At 46.2% G+C, this 17,587-nt stretch overlaps 8 protein-coding genes across 8 annotated transcripts; 6 read left to right on the forward strand and 2 right to left on the reverse strand.

Moving 5' to 3' along the window:
• Window positions 1-485: 485 nt before the first annotated feature.
• Window positions 486-1,529, forward strand: N7481_000601 (GFA family protein; the record flags this gene model as incomplete). Its single annotated transcript, XM_057259820.1, has 1 exon — window positions 486-1,529. One exon carries the CDS (start codon window positions 486-488, stop codon window positions 1,527-1,529), a length of 1,044 nt encoding a protein of 347 aa, XP_057127652.1.
• Window positions 1,530-2,105: 576 nt separating this feature from the next.
• N7481_000602 (PhzF family phenazine biosynthesis protein) lies at window positions 2,106-3,062 on the forward strand (the record flags this gene model as incomplete). Its single annotated transcript, XM_057259821.1, has 1 exon — window positions 2,106-3,062. The coding sequence occupies one exon, from the start codon at window positions 2,106-2,108 to the stop codon at window positions 3,060-3,062; it is 957 nt and encodes a 318-aa protein (XP_057127653.1).
• Window positions 3,063-3,651: 589 nt separating this feature from the next.
• On the forward strand, window positions 3,652-4,566 carry N7481_000603 (uncharacterized protein; the record flags this gene model as incomplete). The annotated part of the gene is made up of 1 exon (XM_057259822.1): window positions 3,652-4,566. One exon carries the CDS (start codon window positions 3,652-3,654, stop codon window positions 4,564-4,566), a length of 915 nt encoding a protein of 304 aa, XP_057127654.1.
• A 54-nt stretch (window positions 4,567-4,620) lies between these two features.
• N7481_000604 (SRPBCC family protein) lies at window positions 4,621-5,100 on the reverse strand (the record flags this gene model as incomplete). The annotated part of the gene is made up of 1 exon (XM_057259823.1): window positions 4,621-5,100. One exon carries the CDS (start codon window positions 5,098-5,100, stop codon window positions 4,621-4,623), a length of 480 nt encoding a protein of 159 aa, XP_057127655.1.
• Window positions 5,101-5,569: 469 nt separating this feature from the next.
• N7481_000605 (uncharacterized protein) lies at window positions 5,570-6,517 on the reverse strand (the record flags this gene model as incomplete). Its single annotated transcript, XM_057259824.1, has 1 exon — window positions 5,570-6,517. The coding sequence occupies one exon, from the start codon at window positions 6,515-6,517 to the stop codon at window positions 5,570-5,572; it is 948 nt and encodes a 315-aa protein (XP_057127656.1).
• A 2,167-nt stretch (window positions 6,518-8,684) lies between these two features.
• N7481_000606 (uncharacterized protein) lies at window positions 8,685-9,584 on the forward strand (the record flags this gene model as incomplete). Its single annotated transcript, XM_057259825.1, has 2 exons — window positions 8,685-9,006; window positions 9,076-9,584. 2 exons carry the CDS (start codon window positions 8,685-8,687, stop codon window positions 9,582-9,584), a joined length of 831 nt encoding a protein of 276 aa, XP_057127657.1.
• A 2,982-nt stretch (window positions 9,585-12,566) lies between these two features.
• N7481_000607 (Zn(II)2Cys6 transcription factor domain-containing protein) lies at window positions 12,567-13,992 on the forward strand (the record flags this gene model as incomplete). The annotated part of the gene is made up of 2 exons (XM_057259826.1): window positions 12,567-12,677; window positions 12,778-13,992. The coding sequence occupies 2 exons, from the start codon at window positions 12,567-12,569 to the stop codon at window positions 13,990-13,992; spliced, it is 1,326 nt and encodes a 441-aa protein (XP_057127658.1).
• An 851-nt stretch (window positions 13,993-14,843) lies between these two features.
• N7481_000608 (RTA1 domain-containing protein) lies at window positions 14,844-15,881 on the forward strand (the record flags this gene model as incomplete). The annotated part of the gene is made up of 2 exons (XM_057259827.1): window positions 14,844-15,133; window positions 15,212-15,881. The coding sequence occupies 2 exons, from the start codon at window positions 14,844-14,846 to the stop codon at window positions 15,879-15,881; spliced, it is 960 nt and encodes a 319-aa protein (XP_057127659.1).
• Window positions 15,882-17,587: the final 1,706 nt, after the last annotated feature.

Here is a 17,587-nt window from a genome sequence, read left to right on the forward strand (position 1 = left end):
ATGCGGGATAGGAGAAGCTGAATTGGGGCTGATCCTTTTGCATTTTTTCCCGAATTTCAGAATTTCCAGGCCGAAGGCTCGATTCTCTTAGCGATCAAATTCATTTTTCTTTTCTTTTCTTTTCCTTTCTTTTTCCTGTGACAAACGCTTCTTGTTTACATTGCTGACATCGTTTGCATGCGGGTGGGGCCCGCCAGCCATATGACGTGTGGTAGGCATGGCTATAGAATGGCATCGGATCAGTAGCATCTAAGGGCAAAAGATCGATAAGAAGCATTTAATAATAGTCATCAATTCATTTTAGATAATCGTGGGAATACTCATATGTATGCTTGCATTCTCAGATTAACTCCGATCCATCGGATTGGATGACCCCGAATACGAATGCCGATCTGGCCCGTGCACTTATCTGCAGTACAAAGAGTCATATACCCCTCCTCACGCAGCCCCAGAATTCTAAATTCTAAATTCTGAAACTTGAAAAAATGGCAATGACAGAGAAAAAGATTCTGACGGCATCATGCCACTGTCGCAATGTCCAGTTCACCGTCAGCATTCCCGTGGAGATTCTCCCCTTGGAAGTACATATGTGCCACTGTAGCGTTTGCCGATACACATACGGCGCACCATGCTGCTTCCATGCCGACCTGCCTCCAGGAATTGAACCCGAATTCACTGGGCCATCCAGCTTGGAAAAAATGACCGCCTATTCCCTGCCAAGGTCAAACACAAAGACATACTTCTGCAGCACCTGCGGCTGCTGCATCGGAGGATGTAACGACACATGGACAATATCTACCTCGATTTTCGACGCTAACAGAGACGATGAGGGAATCTGGCTGTATAACTCGCATATGCTCCCTGACTCTGCACCGGATGGGGGTCTAGCAGCAGTACTCTCGGAAATTGACGGGCTCCCACTACAGATCGACGATCTGGGTGGACGGGCCCTGCCGGATGTCAGTCTTTCCAAGGAACTCCAAAGCAACCAAAGCGAGCTACGTGCGGAGTGTCATTGCGGCGGCGTTTCCTTTACGATCGCCCGACCTAGCGAGGAATTCATCGCCAGACCTGAAAGTAAAGGTTGGCTTTCTGATGTTGATAAGAGCAAATGGCTTGCTTGCATGGATGTTTGTGATGACTGTCGCTTGGTTACTGGAACGAATGTCATTGCGTGGATGTTTGTTGCACGCGATCATATCACGCCTCGTCTACCAAAGGATCTATGCATCGGGACGGCGAAGAGCTATCGGTCAACTGAGGGTGTGAATCGCGTTTTCTGCGGCGATTGTGGTGCAACAATCTTTTATTCTTGCGATGAAAGACCGAATATCGTTGATGTATCCATGGGCATTTTGCGTGCACCTGAAGGGGCGATGGCTGAGAATTGGAGCGTGTGGAGGGCTGGACGCCCTGCTTGGCCGGAAAATGGAATGCGATATCATGCGGGATTTAGTCGCGCGTTGATCGAGGGAATGAAGAGGTGGGGAGCTGAGCGTGGGCACCCGCAGGAGTTTGAGATTCCATAGATACCAGCTTCGACTACATAGTATCGAGATGAGATGGTTGAACGAAAGGCTGGTTGGCTCCGGAATTGATAGGCAGAATTTTTGATATCAAGTGTGGTATGCTTCCGTGTACTCTCCATTCGTCCTATGGTTTGTTTGGAGGTAATGATACACTGCAATCGTGAAATAAAATGCCAATATATCTCCGGTGCAAAGTGGAATTTGATAAATAAAAGAAAATACGACTGAAGAATGAATTCAATCATTGATAGCCATCGCGATCGCTGGTAGAATAAAGCTCCATGAAATTGCGCGAATAGCTGGCGAAACGTCAACTAGCCTATTTTAGCAAATTATTAGGACTCTTGCAAGACTTCCGCTTTTCTTGAACCCACAAGGATCAACAAAATGATGATAAATCACACACTATTAACGGGTGTCGCCGATTTCAAAAATACAGTGCGCCTTGCCGATGACAAGCGGCCGCTTCGGCAGATTATGACCCACCGGCCGTAATGAGTCAAGGGCGGGGACTCCATTTATAAAAGTCGACATATGTACCTGAAGACCTTGAATATCAAACCCAAGCAATTAACCATGACTCAACTTCGCTTCGTTACTCTCGACGTCTTCACACTCAAGGCGTACGGCGGCAATCCGCTTGCCGTCGTCTTCCTACCAGAAGATGAATCGGCCGCCTTGACCCAAAGCCAGAAGCACATCATCACGAAAGAATTCAATCTTTCCGAAACCATCTTCGTGCACCCAGCCCGTGACTCAAGCAAGCGAACCATCGACATCTTCACCATTGAGTGCGAGATCCCGTTCGCCGGCCACCCCACCATCGGCGCGGCCTCGTGGTTCCTATGTCTCGCCCCGGAAGTGGCGGCTGGCAGCGATGTCACTTCTCTGGTGACGAAGTCAGGCGAAATCCCCATTTCGATCACCGACGCCGCGACAAAGGCCGTTTCCGCGCGCATCGCGCATAACACGCGCATTCATGCCTCAAGGCTCAGCATCAAGGACCTATTGTACTACCACCCCAGTGTGGCGCCATTCTTCGCATCAGATGTGTCGTTCCCTCTCTTCTCTATTGTCAACGGTATGAGCCAGACCTTCATCGAACTTCCTTCATTGGAAGCCCTGGCGACCGTGACAACCGCTACTGGCGGAGAACTGGTCCCCGTGCAGAATGGCAACCACCTCGACGAAGGGTGGAAGAACGGGCTGATCTGTGTTTACTTCTTTGTCCGCGATGTATATGATGATGTCACCAAGCAGAAGGTTATCCGGACACGCATGATGCTAGGCCAATTCGAAGATCCGGCGACTGGTAGCTCGGCCAGTGGACTGGCGGCGTACCTGACGCTGACCGAGGGTCAAGCGGGAGAGGAACATAAATTCCATGTTGTACAGGGAGTGGAGATGGGCCGTCGCAGCGATATTGGCGTTCAGACTACTTTGAGCAAAGACAGGGTGATCGAAGAGGTTATCTTGACGGGAACTGCGGTTCAGGTATCGGAGGGTAAGATCATCGCGCCTGACTCAGAGTAGAATGTTTCGGGGTCAAAATCGGGAAGGGCAAGACATGGGGCTGAGAAATATGTATGACTCAAAATTTAATTAGATATCAGTTGGGTATTGTTATTTACTTTGCCACACACAGCCTTGCGCGCATTTGTTTTATCATTGGTGCCTTGCAAGGCTGTGCTGTGCTGTCTCCACGAATATTAAAATTGTAACAATGCATTTAACGAGCTGGCTTCCCCACTGTAGAAGATAATATATGCCCTTGAGGCTTTTCAATCGATAAATCTACGCTTGTATTTTGCTTATGGCTTTATTAGTTCAGCCTGATACATCTATTACTGCCCATCCTCGTGTATTTCCCGGTCGCCTCGAACGACCCCGTCCCCGTGGTGTGCAAAAATCGAGGTGCAAGGCTCAGTTGGCCCAAAATGAACTTTTTCAAGCAGAAAAAAACCCGATAGTTGAATCTAGTTTCATTACGAGGTTAGAAATCACAGCACAGAACAGTTGAAGACCGCGAGCCGCATTAACATTTGCTAGGTTCTTTGCTTTGCCATCGGAGTTGAGAAACGAAGTTTATCGCCATCTTCTTATCCAACCATGCAAATTTGATATGAGACACAAAGACTCCTGCAGATATCAGGATCGCATTTCTATTGTTCGGCCTGGTCCTGGCGTGTTTAAAGAAGGCGCCTGCGCGCGCTGCGCAACATGGGGCTACAAAGAGCCTCAAGTCCAGATTTCCGTGTCGCCCTTTCGCAGCAAATGGGGAAAACCACATACCAATGCGTATCTCTGCGATAACTGCTACTGGGACGTGGCTGGGAGAGATTACGGCGACCCGTGCATGAAATCTCTCTGCTGTCTGTGTACGCGACGTACCGATCTCGACGTCCTCCTCATCAATAAGCGATTTTATAATGAAGCGGCTCCGATTTTTTGGTCTGAAAGTCGTTTCGCATTCGAATATCCTAATTTACTCAGTGGGTTTCTCCGCGCTATCAGTCCTCAGGTCCGTTCATGGGTGAGGCAAATAAGCTTTATGCCATCGCATAATCGTCTTGTGCACGATGATACAACCATCCCTCAGAGGATGTTGTGGGGAGGACCAACCGATGGTGACCTGGTGGATCCATGGGGGTGGGGGGATATAAAAAGTTGCTGGCAGCTACTCCGTCAATGTGAAGGCCTGACATGGCTGGAAGTAGACGTGTACTGCCTGCAACGATTAGAATGGGCTCTTCTCATTCGATTAATCCATGTCAGACGGTCGGTGGTTTTCTCGCGGCGTCCGGGAGCAGACGAGATTGATGACAAACGTATCAACACCGACTCGAAGATATGGCTGTCGATTGGTGGCAGACAGCCAGTTCATACACTCACTACCGAGCTGATGATCGAGAGCATGACCAATCCTCGGAACATGAAGGCCAAGGTCCTCAAACGCCATTATGCGGAAACCAAGCTGCATGAAATATACGGAGGAGATATCTATCCCGGGGTGGACTACGACAGTGATGATTGGTAGCATTGAAGATCAAGAAATATGACGATTATTATTCTTATTCACTAGGATTTTTTTTTAAATCTTCTTCTCCTCAGCCAACTGGTGCATGACTTTGATAGTCCCTTCAACCGCCATTTTGCTCATCCTCTTCTCCTTCTCGAGCAGAGCGGCCAATTCCTCCTTCGAGGCGTCGGGGTGTCTCCACTCAAAGATATAGGTCATGAATAGTTCCCCACCAGCACCTTCGCTGATAACATTGGATACCCGGCTTCCGTCGGGCTGCTGAAACTCCACGCGACACGTTTCGAACGCGGTCACGACCTCCTTGACCTTTTTCTGTGTCTCGCGGAACAGGACTTCGCGGGTGGTGACCGAGTTGCCTTGCGAATCTGTCGATTCGCTGATCACATCGGTGGACTCGATTGCTGCGGCGACGAAGGTTTCGGCAGATCGAATCTTCAAGAGTAATCCGGCCCAGATTTGTGAGAGCGAGAGTGGGGTGATTCCGGGTGGGTTGATGGGCGCCGTGAAAGCCACATTGTTGGTGGACGACATTGTGTGGAAAATGGAGATGTTGGAAATTGTGTGATATACAAGGAATTGGTTGTCACAGTGAGTAGATATGAGTCTGGAAAATACAATTCGAGGCGACGCGGTGTGTTTTATGTTGAATTCGGCCCTCGCGCCGTGCTGGATGCGGCATGACGTAAGGTCGAAAACGGTTGATAAGCTCGGGCATTTTGCGGGGCCGAAAGGTTACCATTGGCATTCAACATTCTCAACTTCTTGTAAATGCAGGTGAGATGAGGGGGCTGACATTGAACAACACATGTGAATATTTTGATTTTCTATTCTTCTCAGTCATAAGCTAGATCAGATGAAGTTGCCGAAAAAGATGGCTGCATAGTATCTTCTAGTACTGTGCGCTGCGTGCATAAAGCTTTCAACCAGTCAGCTAGTACCATACACCAGTTAAAGGTAGGCACGGAAATATTATTCATGTTATTTACATCGTAAATACTATTTATTTCTCCAACTTTGAGTACATCACATCCGACCGAATCGTGTACTTGACGCCACGGAAGACATCGTCCCCACCGTGCATCAGATTCCTCTGCTGAAAGATGAGCATACGCCCCGTCTTAGGAAACACACGCACAGAATCCTTCACTTTGAAACCATTCATAAAAGAAGTGGCACCACCTAGGAGAGTCTCTGGTCCACCACCCGCCGCCTCACGAGAAAGTCTCTCCTTTTGAGCTGGTACTTTCCTCAACTGCTCTTCGTCTGGATCAACACCTATAATAAGAGCATTTTCCTTCTCGGCAAGTTCCAAATATGGCTGCAACACTTCCATGTCCTGCTCACCTTCTCCACTCAAATATAGTTGGACCGTAAACAATGACCTCTCCGACTCGTCGGGCGTAACATAGCATCCATCCCAATGAGGTCGGAAATAATCACCTCCCTCGTAGCGCAGAAATCGTAAGCGCTCATTAAGTCGTGGCTGTAGATATACGTCGCCTCTTCGGGCGGGACCAAGTCCAGTAACCAATGGCTGATTCTGCACTCGCGCGATACCGAAATCGCGCAGAAATGGAAGCAAGCGGTCCATGATCCGCTGCGAAATATCAACGGAGTCGAGAATAATGCGTCCGCTTTTGCGGCTGTCAACTGACATGACTTGTTTCCCGCCGCCTACATTGATCATCGCGCGTTCCCAGACCGGAGTTGGTGATTGGGACTCGGAGGAGTCTGCATGTGTGCTGGTTCTTGCAGAAGCGATGGATTCCTCTGCAATTTGGAGGAGCTCTTTGCACTCGGCCTCGGTCAGGAAATTGTCGATTACGGCCGCGAAGTTGTCTTTGAATGCGGTGATGGGCGGGGATGTTTTCGTGAAGTCAATCTGGTGAACTGTCGCATCTTCTGAGGGCCCTCGAAGGAATTCATCCCGTATATTGATTGGCGCCATTGTGAGGTTTTCCTTGAATCGGGTGACTTGAACTAGGGAGCGAGTTTCAGTAGTGAATTTTTTTTATTTTTTATTTTCGTCTGACGAGGCTCAGCCACCGAGAGGGGCAGGGCTGAGTCATTTCGATGGGTTGAGGCTCTGCTGGTTGCTGCCTGCGTGGGGGACGGAACAAACTTGCAAAAATGAGTGGTGCGTGAAGATTCTTGGATGCGAAAGAGTCAGATCCTGAAGTCCTATTTTCCTTGGAAACATGCTTTAATGGAAATATACAGGGCTCATTCTTGGCGATGGATTTATTATCTGCGGGGGTGGGGCGGCTTCTTGGCGAATCGGTAAAATATAGGGACTCCAGTAGCGGTCGCGCTTTCATCACTTGACAATCTGCTGGGAGATTTCCAATGAATGTTGGTAATGAAGAATCCCTTTCGATTACCGACATGCCGAGACCCGAAAGACAAGGAACTCAGGATATGGAGCTGGATAAAAGGTATGCTATCCACCTGGATTTTCCTCTCTTTTTGAAAACATAACAGGTCAAGCGGCAAACATCGGGAAATAACTACTCGCAGACGTGGGAGTTCTTAATTTGTGTATCGCGCGAGTCAGTTCTCTATAATATCTATCAGTGGTGAGGTCAAGAATGAGTTGTCGCGTTCCGAGGTTGCACCAACAGTCTTGACAACTTGAAGGTCTTACCTCAATTTTTTTGATGAGGTTACGTTTGCGAGAATTACTGATTGCAATTGGGGCGAACGTATAATGGTGATCTAGCTAATCATAGCGTGTAAAAGATGGACTAATCACTAGTATTGAGCAGAGAACGGAACACTGCAACATGTTGGATTCTACGCACACTGTTCCGTGTATGCATTTCGTCTAGCTGAACAGCGTACGAAAACCGTCGCAATATCTGTAACGGGATCTGGTGATAACGCTGGTTATTGGACTGTGATTATTCCAGAAATAAGAGCGGCCGGGACCTACCTAGTACGCGATCTGAGTATGAAGGTCTATTTCCCTCTTCAGCGCAACTATAAATACAACGTCGGACTGACTGGCCCTGGCTAGGGCTGAATAAAACGTGGCATGAAATTTCCCCAAAGAGTCCCTACGTATTATGCGTTGTCAGGGTCCAAGAATACTAGAGATGCAGGAACATAGGGGTCGGCGCTTAGAGACTAAAATATGCCTTGTTGAATGAACACTCCACAGAAACCATCGAATGACTATAGCATCTAGAAGTAGCGGAAAGACCGCTTTTAGCTTCAATAAGCCTCTAACGCAAGGACAGGCGGCGCCACATTCTATTTAGGCCCCTTTTCCGGTAGTCTGAACCCCTATCGTTCTTCGTCTCTTTTTCAACTGGAGGACGAACCGCTGGCCTCGCCAAGACAGACTCGAGTCGAATCCTTCTGACAGCACACACAGCCTTCACAGCCCAGTCTATGACTAGTACTAGGTATATGTCCAATAGTAGAAGAATAAATTCTCATCTGTATATATGTTGCTTGGCGAAATGTATGAAACGTGGTCGTGGTTCAGGGCGCTTACTTGTCTTATCACGTGAAGAGGAGGAATACTCGGGCCCTAGTACCTGCTTACTAGTAGGAGGTATTTCGGTGAATCGAAGTCATCACAGAACAAGATTACAGGGCTGGAGGGTCGGTTTGCGGCTCAAGATATCCAAAGCGCTCAGATATGGGGCTGGGAATCTGCATGTTAAGGCATCTTGGCAAAAAGGATGAAACAGCATCATTGTTGACAGTGCATACGCGCGTTATCCTTAGGGCTCATTTAATATTATTTCAATGAGCTGGTCATGATAGAGCCAGCTAACCATAGCCTAGATGCATCAGTGTCTGTGTCTACTCGTCAGGGGTCTTGGAAATGTATATAAAGCACCCTCTTTCTGCTTTCTTCACCTGAATCAGCGACTTTTCCCTTCATTCTTTTACATATACTAGTATTTTGTATACTACCAAAAAGCCCATTCTTCTTTCTTTATTCCTGGGCAACGGTGAGCTACCCTCCTTCCGATCCACTCTGACTATGACTGAAGACTTTTTTATTATGCATAGATTTAGACATTGACCGTCGTTCTATAGGGGTTTTATCCAGCCGATTTATCAGTCTACCATTACACGCTAGGCTATACTATTAGATCAATATGTGGTCTATCGGAAATGTTTTTGTCGTCCTTTGTCTGCTACTGGCACTCTCAGAGATCGGCTTCTCCCGACCCACGGTTTTGAACATCACCTCGGAAGAATTCGCGCAAATGAGCGAGCACCATGTGACTCCAAGTAACAGCCGAAGGGGTCTCGGTGACTGGTTCGAGGAAAAGTGGTGCGATATGAAGTCGGGAACGAACATGTGTGATGCCTCGCAGAAGTATGAAAAAATCGGCGATGGCGACCCGCACCAGAATTTTGTTATCATCCAAAGGGCTGGTTCACAAGTGCATTGCACTTCCGAAGGTGATAGCATAGGTAATGAAGCCATTCTCTGATAGTCTGAGCAAGGAGAACTACACAGATACTTACTTGATGTTCTCATAGGGAGTACCTTCTCGAGTACCGTCGGCTGGAGTATAGATGGGAGCTTCGATAAACTTCCCTTCGTATCAGCAGGATTTAGTGTTTCGAAGTCTGAGACTTACGCATTTACGGCAACAAAGACCTGCGATAGTGTCGCAGACAAGCGTGGTGACATTTGCCTCCTCTTCTACCACGCCATGACAGCATTTCGCGTACAGGTGACAGAATACAAAGACTGCGGTTGCGGTGTGATAGATGGATCAGAAAAAGATCTTGGAGAGACTATTGTCTATGCACCAAACGAAGGGCAAACGGGCAGCATTGCTTCGAGGGGAATTTCTGTGGCCGATGATGATATTCAGCAATGCCATGGAGACGATGACAGAATTGTCGACTATCACTGTGGACCTCCCGGGGACTCTAGTTGGTGGGATCACAAAAACTCGGGTCCATGGATCGAGGAATACGTGAAAGAACGTGAGCCTGCTGGCTGCGATATTCCGATTGAGGCCAATCAGTACTACGAGTAGGGCTGGGAAGTGCATGGATTGGTGATGATGGACTTGAAGATTGATATATGCAGTGGGTCTATTTTTGGATGCTGAGAATATTTTTGTACTTACTTTCGTTGGAATCTTTCTGATTAATACGATGCCGTTTCTTGGTGTACCTGACTGAAGGTATGACTAGTAACTTGTCTCTGCGCAGCATTTACCCTGGAAATCTTTTATCTGAGCCCATATCTTTATCTCTGAAGAAAGAATGACTCCCGTGAGAATCCTCGAACTGGGGAGCGAGTTGCAGGGGTGAACTTATTTATTTTTCATTTTCGTCCGCCGAGGCTCAGCCACCGACAGGGGCAGGGCTGAGTTATTTCGGCGATTTGAGACTCTGCTGGTTGCTGCCTGCGTGGGGAACCCACGTAAATGGGGGGAGCGTGGGAATTTCTGTATATTATAATAATAGATCTCAAAGTTATATTTGTTTTCGAAATCTATCTTGAATAAAAATGTACAGATTCTCAGTGAGAGATTGATTATCTCCGGGGGTGGGTGACTTCTTGACGACCAAGGGGATGCCTCACTTTACCGCCTATTCTTAGTCAAATGTACTATATATCCTCTTCTCCAGCTTTTTCTAGTACATACGACCATAGGGTGTGGAGAACAGGGCTTCCCGTCCGCTCAGCCGTACTTAAGCCACACGCCGGCAGGTTAGTAGTATGGTGGGTGACCACATGCGAATCCCTGCTGTTGTATGTTTTTTTTTGTCTTTTTTTCCGTTCGTTGGATTTAGCCCTTTTTGACTTACCTATATTACTATTACTAGCTTTCGGGTATAGGTATTATAATACTACAACAAAGATAGAGTTTACGCCCGAGATCAGATTAACAATCAACAAATCTGTATACAAAAATTTCTAGAGCTAAACATTTAATACAGAATATAAGTCTTTACTTACTATTACTAAGAGAGACCCTTATAATCTAGGATTAAACCTAGTTAATACCCTATTAATCCTCTAGAACTCAGATATAAACCTTACCTCGCTCTCCTCAGGGTTACTATAGACCTCCTCATCCCTAGAATAGTATATTGAGTCAGCTCTGTAAGTCAGAACCTACTGCCCTAAATTAAAGTAAGTAAAGCCTTTCTAACGAATTCTAATTCTTAAAGCTAGGTATACTATATAAATCATAGCTTAACTAAAAGTAATACAGGTACTAATGCTTCTGTAAAAGATATCCTTAATTTAACACTATTGCCAGATACTACAGAACCTCTATACAAACTAACAGAAATTATCAAGGATACAGATTTAATACTAAATAGTTTTAATATAGATCTTAAGTCCTATAATACTTCTACTAAGACCAGACAGAATTATATAATACTTATTAATTATAATTAGTCTAATAATACTAGTCAGACCTAAAAATATCCTACGGTTAACTTTTAATTTAATAGCCAAACGGCTAACTTCACGTTAAATAAATATACCGCTAGGTTCCCCTATTTAATTGATAGATCCGATCCCTTATAGTCACTAAGCCCGGATAAGGTATAGGGGAAGATTAAGATATCCTTCTTCGGGGTTATCGACTCTTACCACTCCGATACTTTGGTTAACAGCAGCTCAACGCCCACTTAACTTTGAACTGTCGGCTTTAGAAACAACTCTGTAAATATAGGCTATAATAATAGCTCTATTAGCTCACCCCGTTCATTACACTGGGGAGCTCTTACCGTTTGCTCTCTTATTTTCTTGGCTTTTATATATTTCTAACCGCCCTCTTAATTCATAATTACGCATTAATCAAGACACTTTTGCTCTAAATTTGTTTTCTTCATCCCAAAATTGTCTATCGCTACGTATCTTGAGTAAAGACACCGAGCTTGTTGAAGGTGAAGTTCTCTGGGTCACCCCATCTTTACAATAAAAGAAATCTGTTTCCTTTTTCGTCTACAATTCTCCTAAATCATCACCTTACAGAACGATCAACGCTGCCAGTCTATTGGAAGTTCTTTGATTTCTATATTGCTTTCTGAAGTTTTTGCTTAATTCAAGCTCATCATTGTCGGCTCGGGACGATGGCGACAACTCTGACCACCTCGAGGCTGCAGCTTGAAATATATCGAGATGCGCGATACTACGAAGCCCTACAATCACGAATTTACGAGTACTGGCAAGAAATTGTGCTCTATAGATATATTACTTCATTATTGAATACTAGAGGCGACCTTGGAAATACAAAAGCAGACTACATAGTAAGTATAGTCTGGGACCAAATCTGCGCTTGATGAGGTCTTCCAGTGAATCAGAGCTTGCCTGACTGTAAGATAGATCGCCGACCGTAGTATTCTGCTCGCCTAACCATATTTTGCGCTGAGATAAAACCTATTGCGAATCCTATTTTATTAAAATTTTGGATATCCTCTGGCTAAATACCCTTCTCTGTGACAACTTTTGTACTGTAGAAAACCACTGCCATGGCAATTTTCGATATTTTATTAGTGCGCACTGGTCGTCATAACTATTCGAGAAACATGAGCAAAATCCTTTATCTCGATTAATGAAGGCTGATAGCCAATTCTTGCCAACAGTAGCCTTAGGATTGGTTCACCGCGCAGGAAAAGGATATTAGCCATTTCTCCTACAGTAGCAGGTCTAGGTACTGCTCCACGCGAATTTATAGGGAAGAGCCAATCAGTAAGCGAATCCTCTTTTGAAGAGGTTAATTGATGACCAGATGCTCATCAACGCGTGAGATTTGGCCTTCGGTACGCGCGTGCAAGGTGGTAAGCGGCAGGTGGGTATACGCGATTTTGGAAGGGTGTTCCGCACCGGGAACAACGTATCCTTCGTAGGCTAATATTACGTATGTCCGCGTCTATAACTAGTTAGTTATTCCGTGCCGAAACTGTTGCCTACGACCGACAAAATTCGTTAGCATCGCCACCCACTGGTGATGATACAGTCTTACCCAGACAAGACGAATACTTACCATACTATGTTTGGTCAATACTTCTCTGGTGACCTCTCATCAGTTCCACCTGGGACCTTGTCAAATCACAAAAAGTCACGGGTCGGCTGCCAGCGCTGTCGGGCACGGAAGGTTAAGGTTAGTAGTAAACCCCAAGGATGTCTGTGAATCCCACCCACCTGAACAAAGCACATTTGCTGGTATTTAATATGGGGGAGCATTTTTAATGTTTACTTAGTGTAATGAGGCGAAGCCGATGTGTGGAGCTTGTTCACGGCGCGGTCTAAGCTGTGTTTATGACCGTCTTGTTGGACATAATCAAGGCACAGGGCCCCGAGGGAATCCAAGTCCCACTCAGCAAGTCGCCTCCATAATCACATCAATGGAAGTTAACCTTGAAGGACTCAATAAAGATGTGGTGAATCTGCCAGAGACCGCGCAGCGGCGTAAGCTCGAGATGGCTCTGATGCATCATTGGCGCGAAACTGCCGCCGTCTCAATGTCACTGGATGACACATCTGTCCATATATTCCGCAACGAAGCGTGTAGGCTGGCGCTAGTATCTGATGGTCTTTTATACATGGTTCTTGCCATGTCTGCTCTTCACCTGCACACCGCTGGGGCTGAGGGCATGAGGAACTTGATTACCCGACTTGGCTTCACAATTGGGAACATATACCATCGCTATTTTCTCATGAGCCTGCGCGAGCAGCTCAATGACACTCTGCATATGAACTCACACGACTTGGATGCAATGGTTGTTACGTCGATGATTCTGCGTAATTATGTCTTTGCGTCACTACAACGGCGCAGTCTGGACTCTCCCTACCAGGCCCCTGCAGAATGGCTACGCACTAGCAGGAGCACAGCGTCGGTCTATGAGGAGAGAATAAGGACTAGTCGGCAAGGGAACTTCAATGAGGAAAGCATCGTGACTGCGCACCTCGTAGCGCACGGTCGTTCCATTCAACGACAACTTGACAGTCCACAACGGGACATGCAAAGCAGGCTGAGTCCTATACTAGAACACCTACTAGACGACATCGAGGCCGAGGACGATGAATGGAATAACTCAGGCTGTGTCAGCACGGAAACTGCTACTGTGCTTCGAGATACTTATGTTGCCACTCTGCGCTACTTGGACAAGGCCCTCAGGATGCAAGAGGGAGAAGAACCGCCAAGCCAAAACTTGCGAATGATGATACTCTTCCCCGTTTATGCAGATGTTGCATTCGTGGATCTTGCTTATGATGGACGCCCTCGCGCTCTAGTAATCCTGGCGCATTACTTTGCTCTAATCTCCCTATATTCCCATGTTTGGTGGATAGGCGAGTCTGGTAAACGTGAGGTGCTGGCGATTGCCAGTGAACTGCAAGATACGCCATGGAGAATTAAGTTGCAATGGCCCTTACGTATCGTCGAAACTAATCAGCTAAAATGCGGGTATAAATAGAATGAATCTGTCTGCAAAGTGGCCACGGTCTTGACTTCCATTTTGAAGGGCAGAATTGCACTTGATAACAATTTGGTCCATAAGAGTCTTACCATAATTTACGTTGTTCATATGGCAGCATCGAATGCAAGTTTCTGTTTCTGCCATAGCGATACGATATGTAAATCGTCCCAGTTGCCATGCAAGAAGAACTTGGCTGATCTATCGTAAGACGACGAGTGTTGCGGGTAGACACAGGGTGAGACGTTTGGTTGCCAAGGTGTTAAACCCCTTTATACCAAATCTAAAAACCAGCGGGGTTGATTTAGGTGGCAGTAGTCAAATTTTCCCCAACGTCCATGCCTTGATACGAGAACAAGGAGAGATTGCGGAGAATCTCGAAGTGGAAATTCTTGTCTGCACTTGGCGGAATGATAATCTAACTTTGGAAATTTATGATCGGTGGTGGTTACGTTTCTGTCGGGGATTTGTGTATTTATTTTTGATGGGGTGCAGAAAATGTGTTAGTAAAGACAAGTCTTCTACCAACATGCTACTGAGTTCAAGCTACGGCCCTTCGTGTTGCTGTTCGACTTGCGCTTCCTTCTTGCCTGCTGGCGGATATGATTCGCTAATATCCAAAATAGATAAACCGAAGGTCCACCCGCTAAACCTAAAAACGGGTAAAGCGAATTATTTCTCGCTCAACCCTAAAAGGGAAAAAGCGACAAACGCTCATACGTATGGTCATCTAGTTTTCTCAATTTGTTCGCAGATATAAATATGCGGACTATCAGTGTCATTTTTTGTGTTTTTTGTGTTTTGTTAAGCAGGAACTTGGAGGTAATCTATACGACCTATTCTATTCCACAATGAACCGTACCATCACCAACACCACACTGCTTGAAAATCCGGAGCTATGCACGCTGGCAACATGTCCTTTGGACCTGGCACAGGTTCAATATGTGCCCTCTTTAGCCGGTAATATGCTATACATCATTATTCTCTGTCTAGTCGCTGTTGCCCAGCTGTGGTTGGGCATCAAGTATAAGACATGGACATATATGGTCTCTATGCTGTTTGGGCTCATTATGGAAGTTGTTGGCTACGTTGGCCGTGTCCAAATGCATGATAACCCTTTCCTCTCCGATCCGTTTTTGATGTAAGTGTTTCATCCAGTCCCGCTGTATATCATCATATCATAGGATACAGGGTCACTGATATTTGGATACCCCTGCAGGTATTTGACCTGTCTAACAATTGCCCCTGCATTCTTTGCCGCAGCAATTTATCTTTGCTTGTCGCGCATTGTTGTTACTTACGGCGAGGAAATCTCCTACCTACGACCACGTACTTACACCATCCTCTTCATCTCGTGTGACTTCGTGGCTCTTATGTTACAGTCGGCGGGCGGCGGAATCGCTTCCTCAGCAGATAATAATGGTGACCAGGAACTAGGAATCAACATCATGATCGCAGGTGTCTCGTGGCAAGTCTTTAGCCTCGCGCTATTTGGCGTGTTATGTGCTGAGTTTGCTTTCCGCGTGCGTCGCACCTCCACATCTAAGCGGAGCATGATGTTTACTGTCCTCCGAAGCACACGCTCTTTCAAGCTCTACCACATCGCACTCGGGTGTGCAACTTTGGCTATCTTCGTGAGATCTGTCTTTCGCTGCGCAGAGATGTCTGAGGGGTTTAGTGGAAAGTTGGCGAATGATCAAATCACGTTCATGATTCTAGAAGGTGCAATGATCTGTCTATCTGTTATTTTGTTGACAGTTCTGCATCCCGGTTTGGTTTGGAAGGGCCAGTGGCGTGATGCAATGTGGCATGTCCGCTCCAGAGCAAAGACTCAGACAGATTATACCGCCCTAGAGATGCAGAATAGGAGCGCATCCACTTCGGTGTAGGGGCAGGGAGTGCCTGAACACGGTGATATGAGGATTGGGCATGATGAATATATTTGTTGGACTGAATCAAATGATGCTCATTTTAGTGCGTTCGATTATTGGTATGACTGGGCATTCGTGTTGAGGTACGGGATGTGCAAGCTAACAAGATGTTTCATAGTTCGGCATTGACAGTGAATCTTGCACAGGAGGCGCCTGAGCCCTTTCCTAAACAGAAATCATGTAGTGACTCATTTACCAAGGAGATTGATTCTTGTGCGGAAATTCTGAGTGTTCTGAGGATATAGATGGTTAAGAGCCACTTAAATAGTCAAATATTGAGGTTAAAAGGCAACTAAATATAGTTAAAGCTATTGTGGGTTAGAATGGGCCTTGATGCACTGACTTTATTGCACTAGAGGAGAATAGTTACGTTGTGGCAACCACCACTCTGGTCTAGTCTTCATTATTTTCTTTACATAGACGCAGTCAAAGTAGTACTGTCGGTGACGGAGTCGCTGTAATGACAGCATGAGCTCCAGAGTAGACAAAATCGCAATCTGTGACCAGTTCCCACCATGCAATTAGGAAAGCTTGGTTGCCTTTTGCGAGCTTGGTTTTATCTCTAGGTGTCGTACGGCTATCCAGAGACCCAAATGAGAACTAGCAGGCGAAAAGAAAGGGAAATCTATATTTTTTCTCAAGATAGATTCGCAGTGTTAATAGCAGTATGACTTCCAACTGGGCAAGCATCTCACCTTACATGTATAATAAGAATCCATTAATTCTTCATTCTCTCAAGCCTGCTGACACCGGTATAAAAGTAGATAACACTAGATAAAGAGCCCAATCTCAACTAGAACTGAGACGATAAAGCGGCGCTTACCATTTTCCATGTGCCACATGGATCTATTCCAAGCAATGTATAACACATACGACCATAGGGTGTGGAGAACAGGGCTTCCCGTCCGCTCAGCCGTACTTAAGCCACACGCCGGCAGGTTAGTAGTATGGTGGGTGACCACATGCGAATCCCTGCTGTTGTATGTTTCTTTTTTGGTGTTTTTTGCTTTTGCTTTTTTGATTCGTTGGGGTTTGTCCTTGCCGCCCTACTGCCCCTTTAGCTGTCCCGACAGAACAATGGGTCAAAATGTGTCATTCGACGAAAAAGTGCGCACACACAGTTTGGGCTCTGTACGGTGGTATTTTTACCTCGACATTAACGCCCCTCTGCCCAACAGCTGAATATGTACCCCTATAACTAATGTAGCCCACTTGGCTAAACCTGTCATTAATCCCAACAAGACTTACCTATCTACCCCTGCTATGTTAGTTACCTTTGGTCTCGTACTGACAGGCGAGCCTGGAATCCAGAGCCCATACCACTTACTGATTATATTGTGTCTTATCTCAAAAGATACAGTGGCACTTCCATCAGCAACGGTCGGTAACTAGTGCGTCCGTTTCCTCACAAAAACTGTTCAAACACAGAGCAAACACCCCCCGCACTTTGCGCGGCTGACTTCCTCATGAGTTTAATTTATCTGCATACCTCGCTGGGTGAGACGGCATTTGACATTTTCGTGAAGTCTGGGAATGCCAGTGAAATCGAAGAGCTAGCAAAGCATCCTCATTTTAGAGTAAATCAGCGCAATAGATGGAACGAGACTCCTTTGATCACTGCTGTGCGATTGAGACAGGTTCAAGTCGTTGAAACATTGCTGCGA

This window comes from Penicillium waksmanii, assembly GCF_028829765.1.
Source record: "Penicillium waksmanii strain IBT 27052 chromosome Unknown utg000001l:1.0-4852451.0:1.0-4856178.0, whole genome shotgun sequence".
Classification (NCBI taxonomy): domain Eukaryota; kingdom Fungi; phylum Ascomycota; class Eurotiomycetes; order Eurotiales; family Aspergillaceae; genus Penicillium; species Penicillium waksmanii.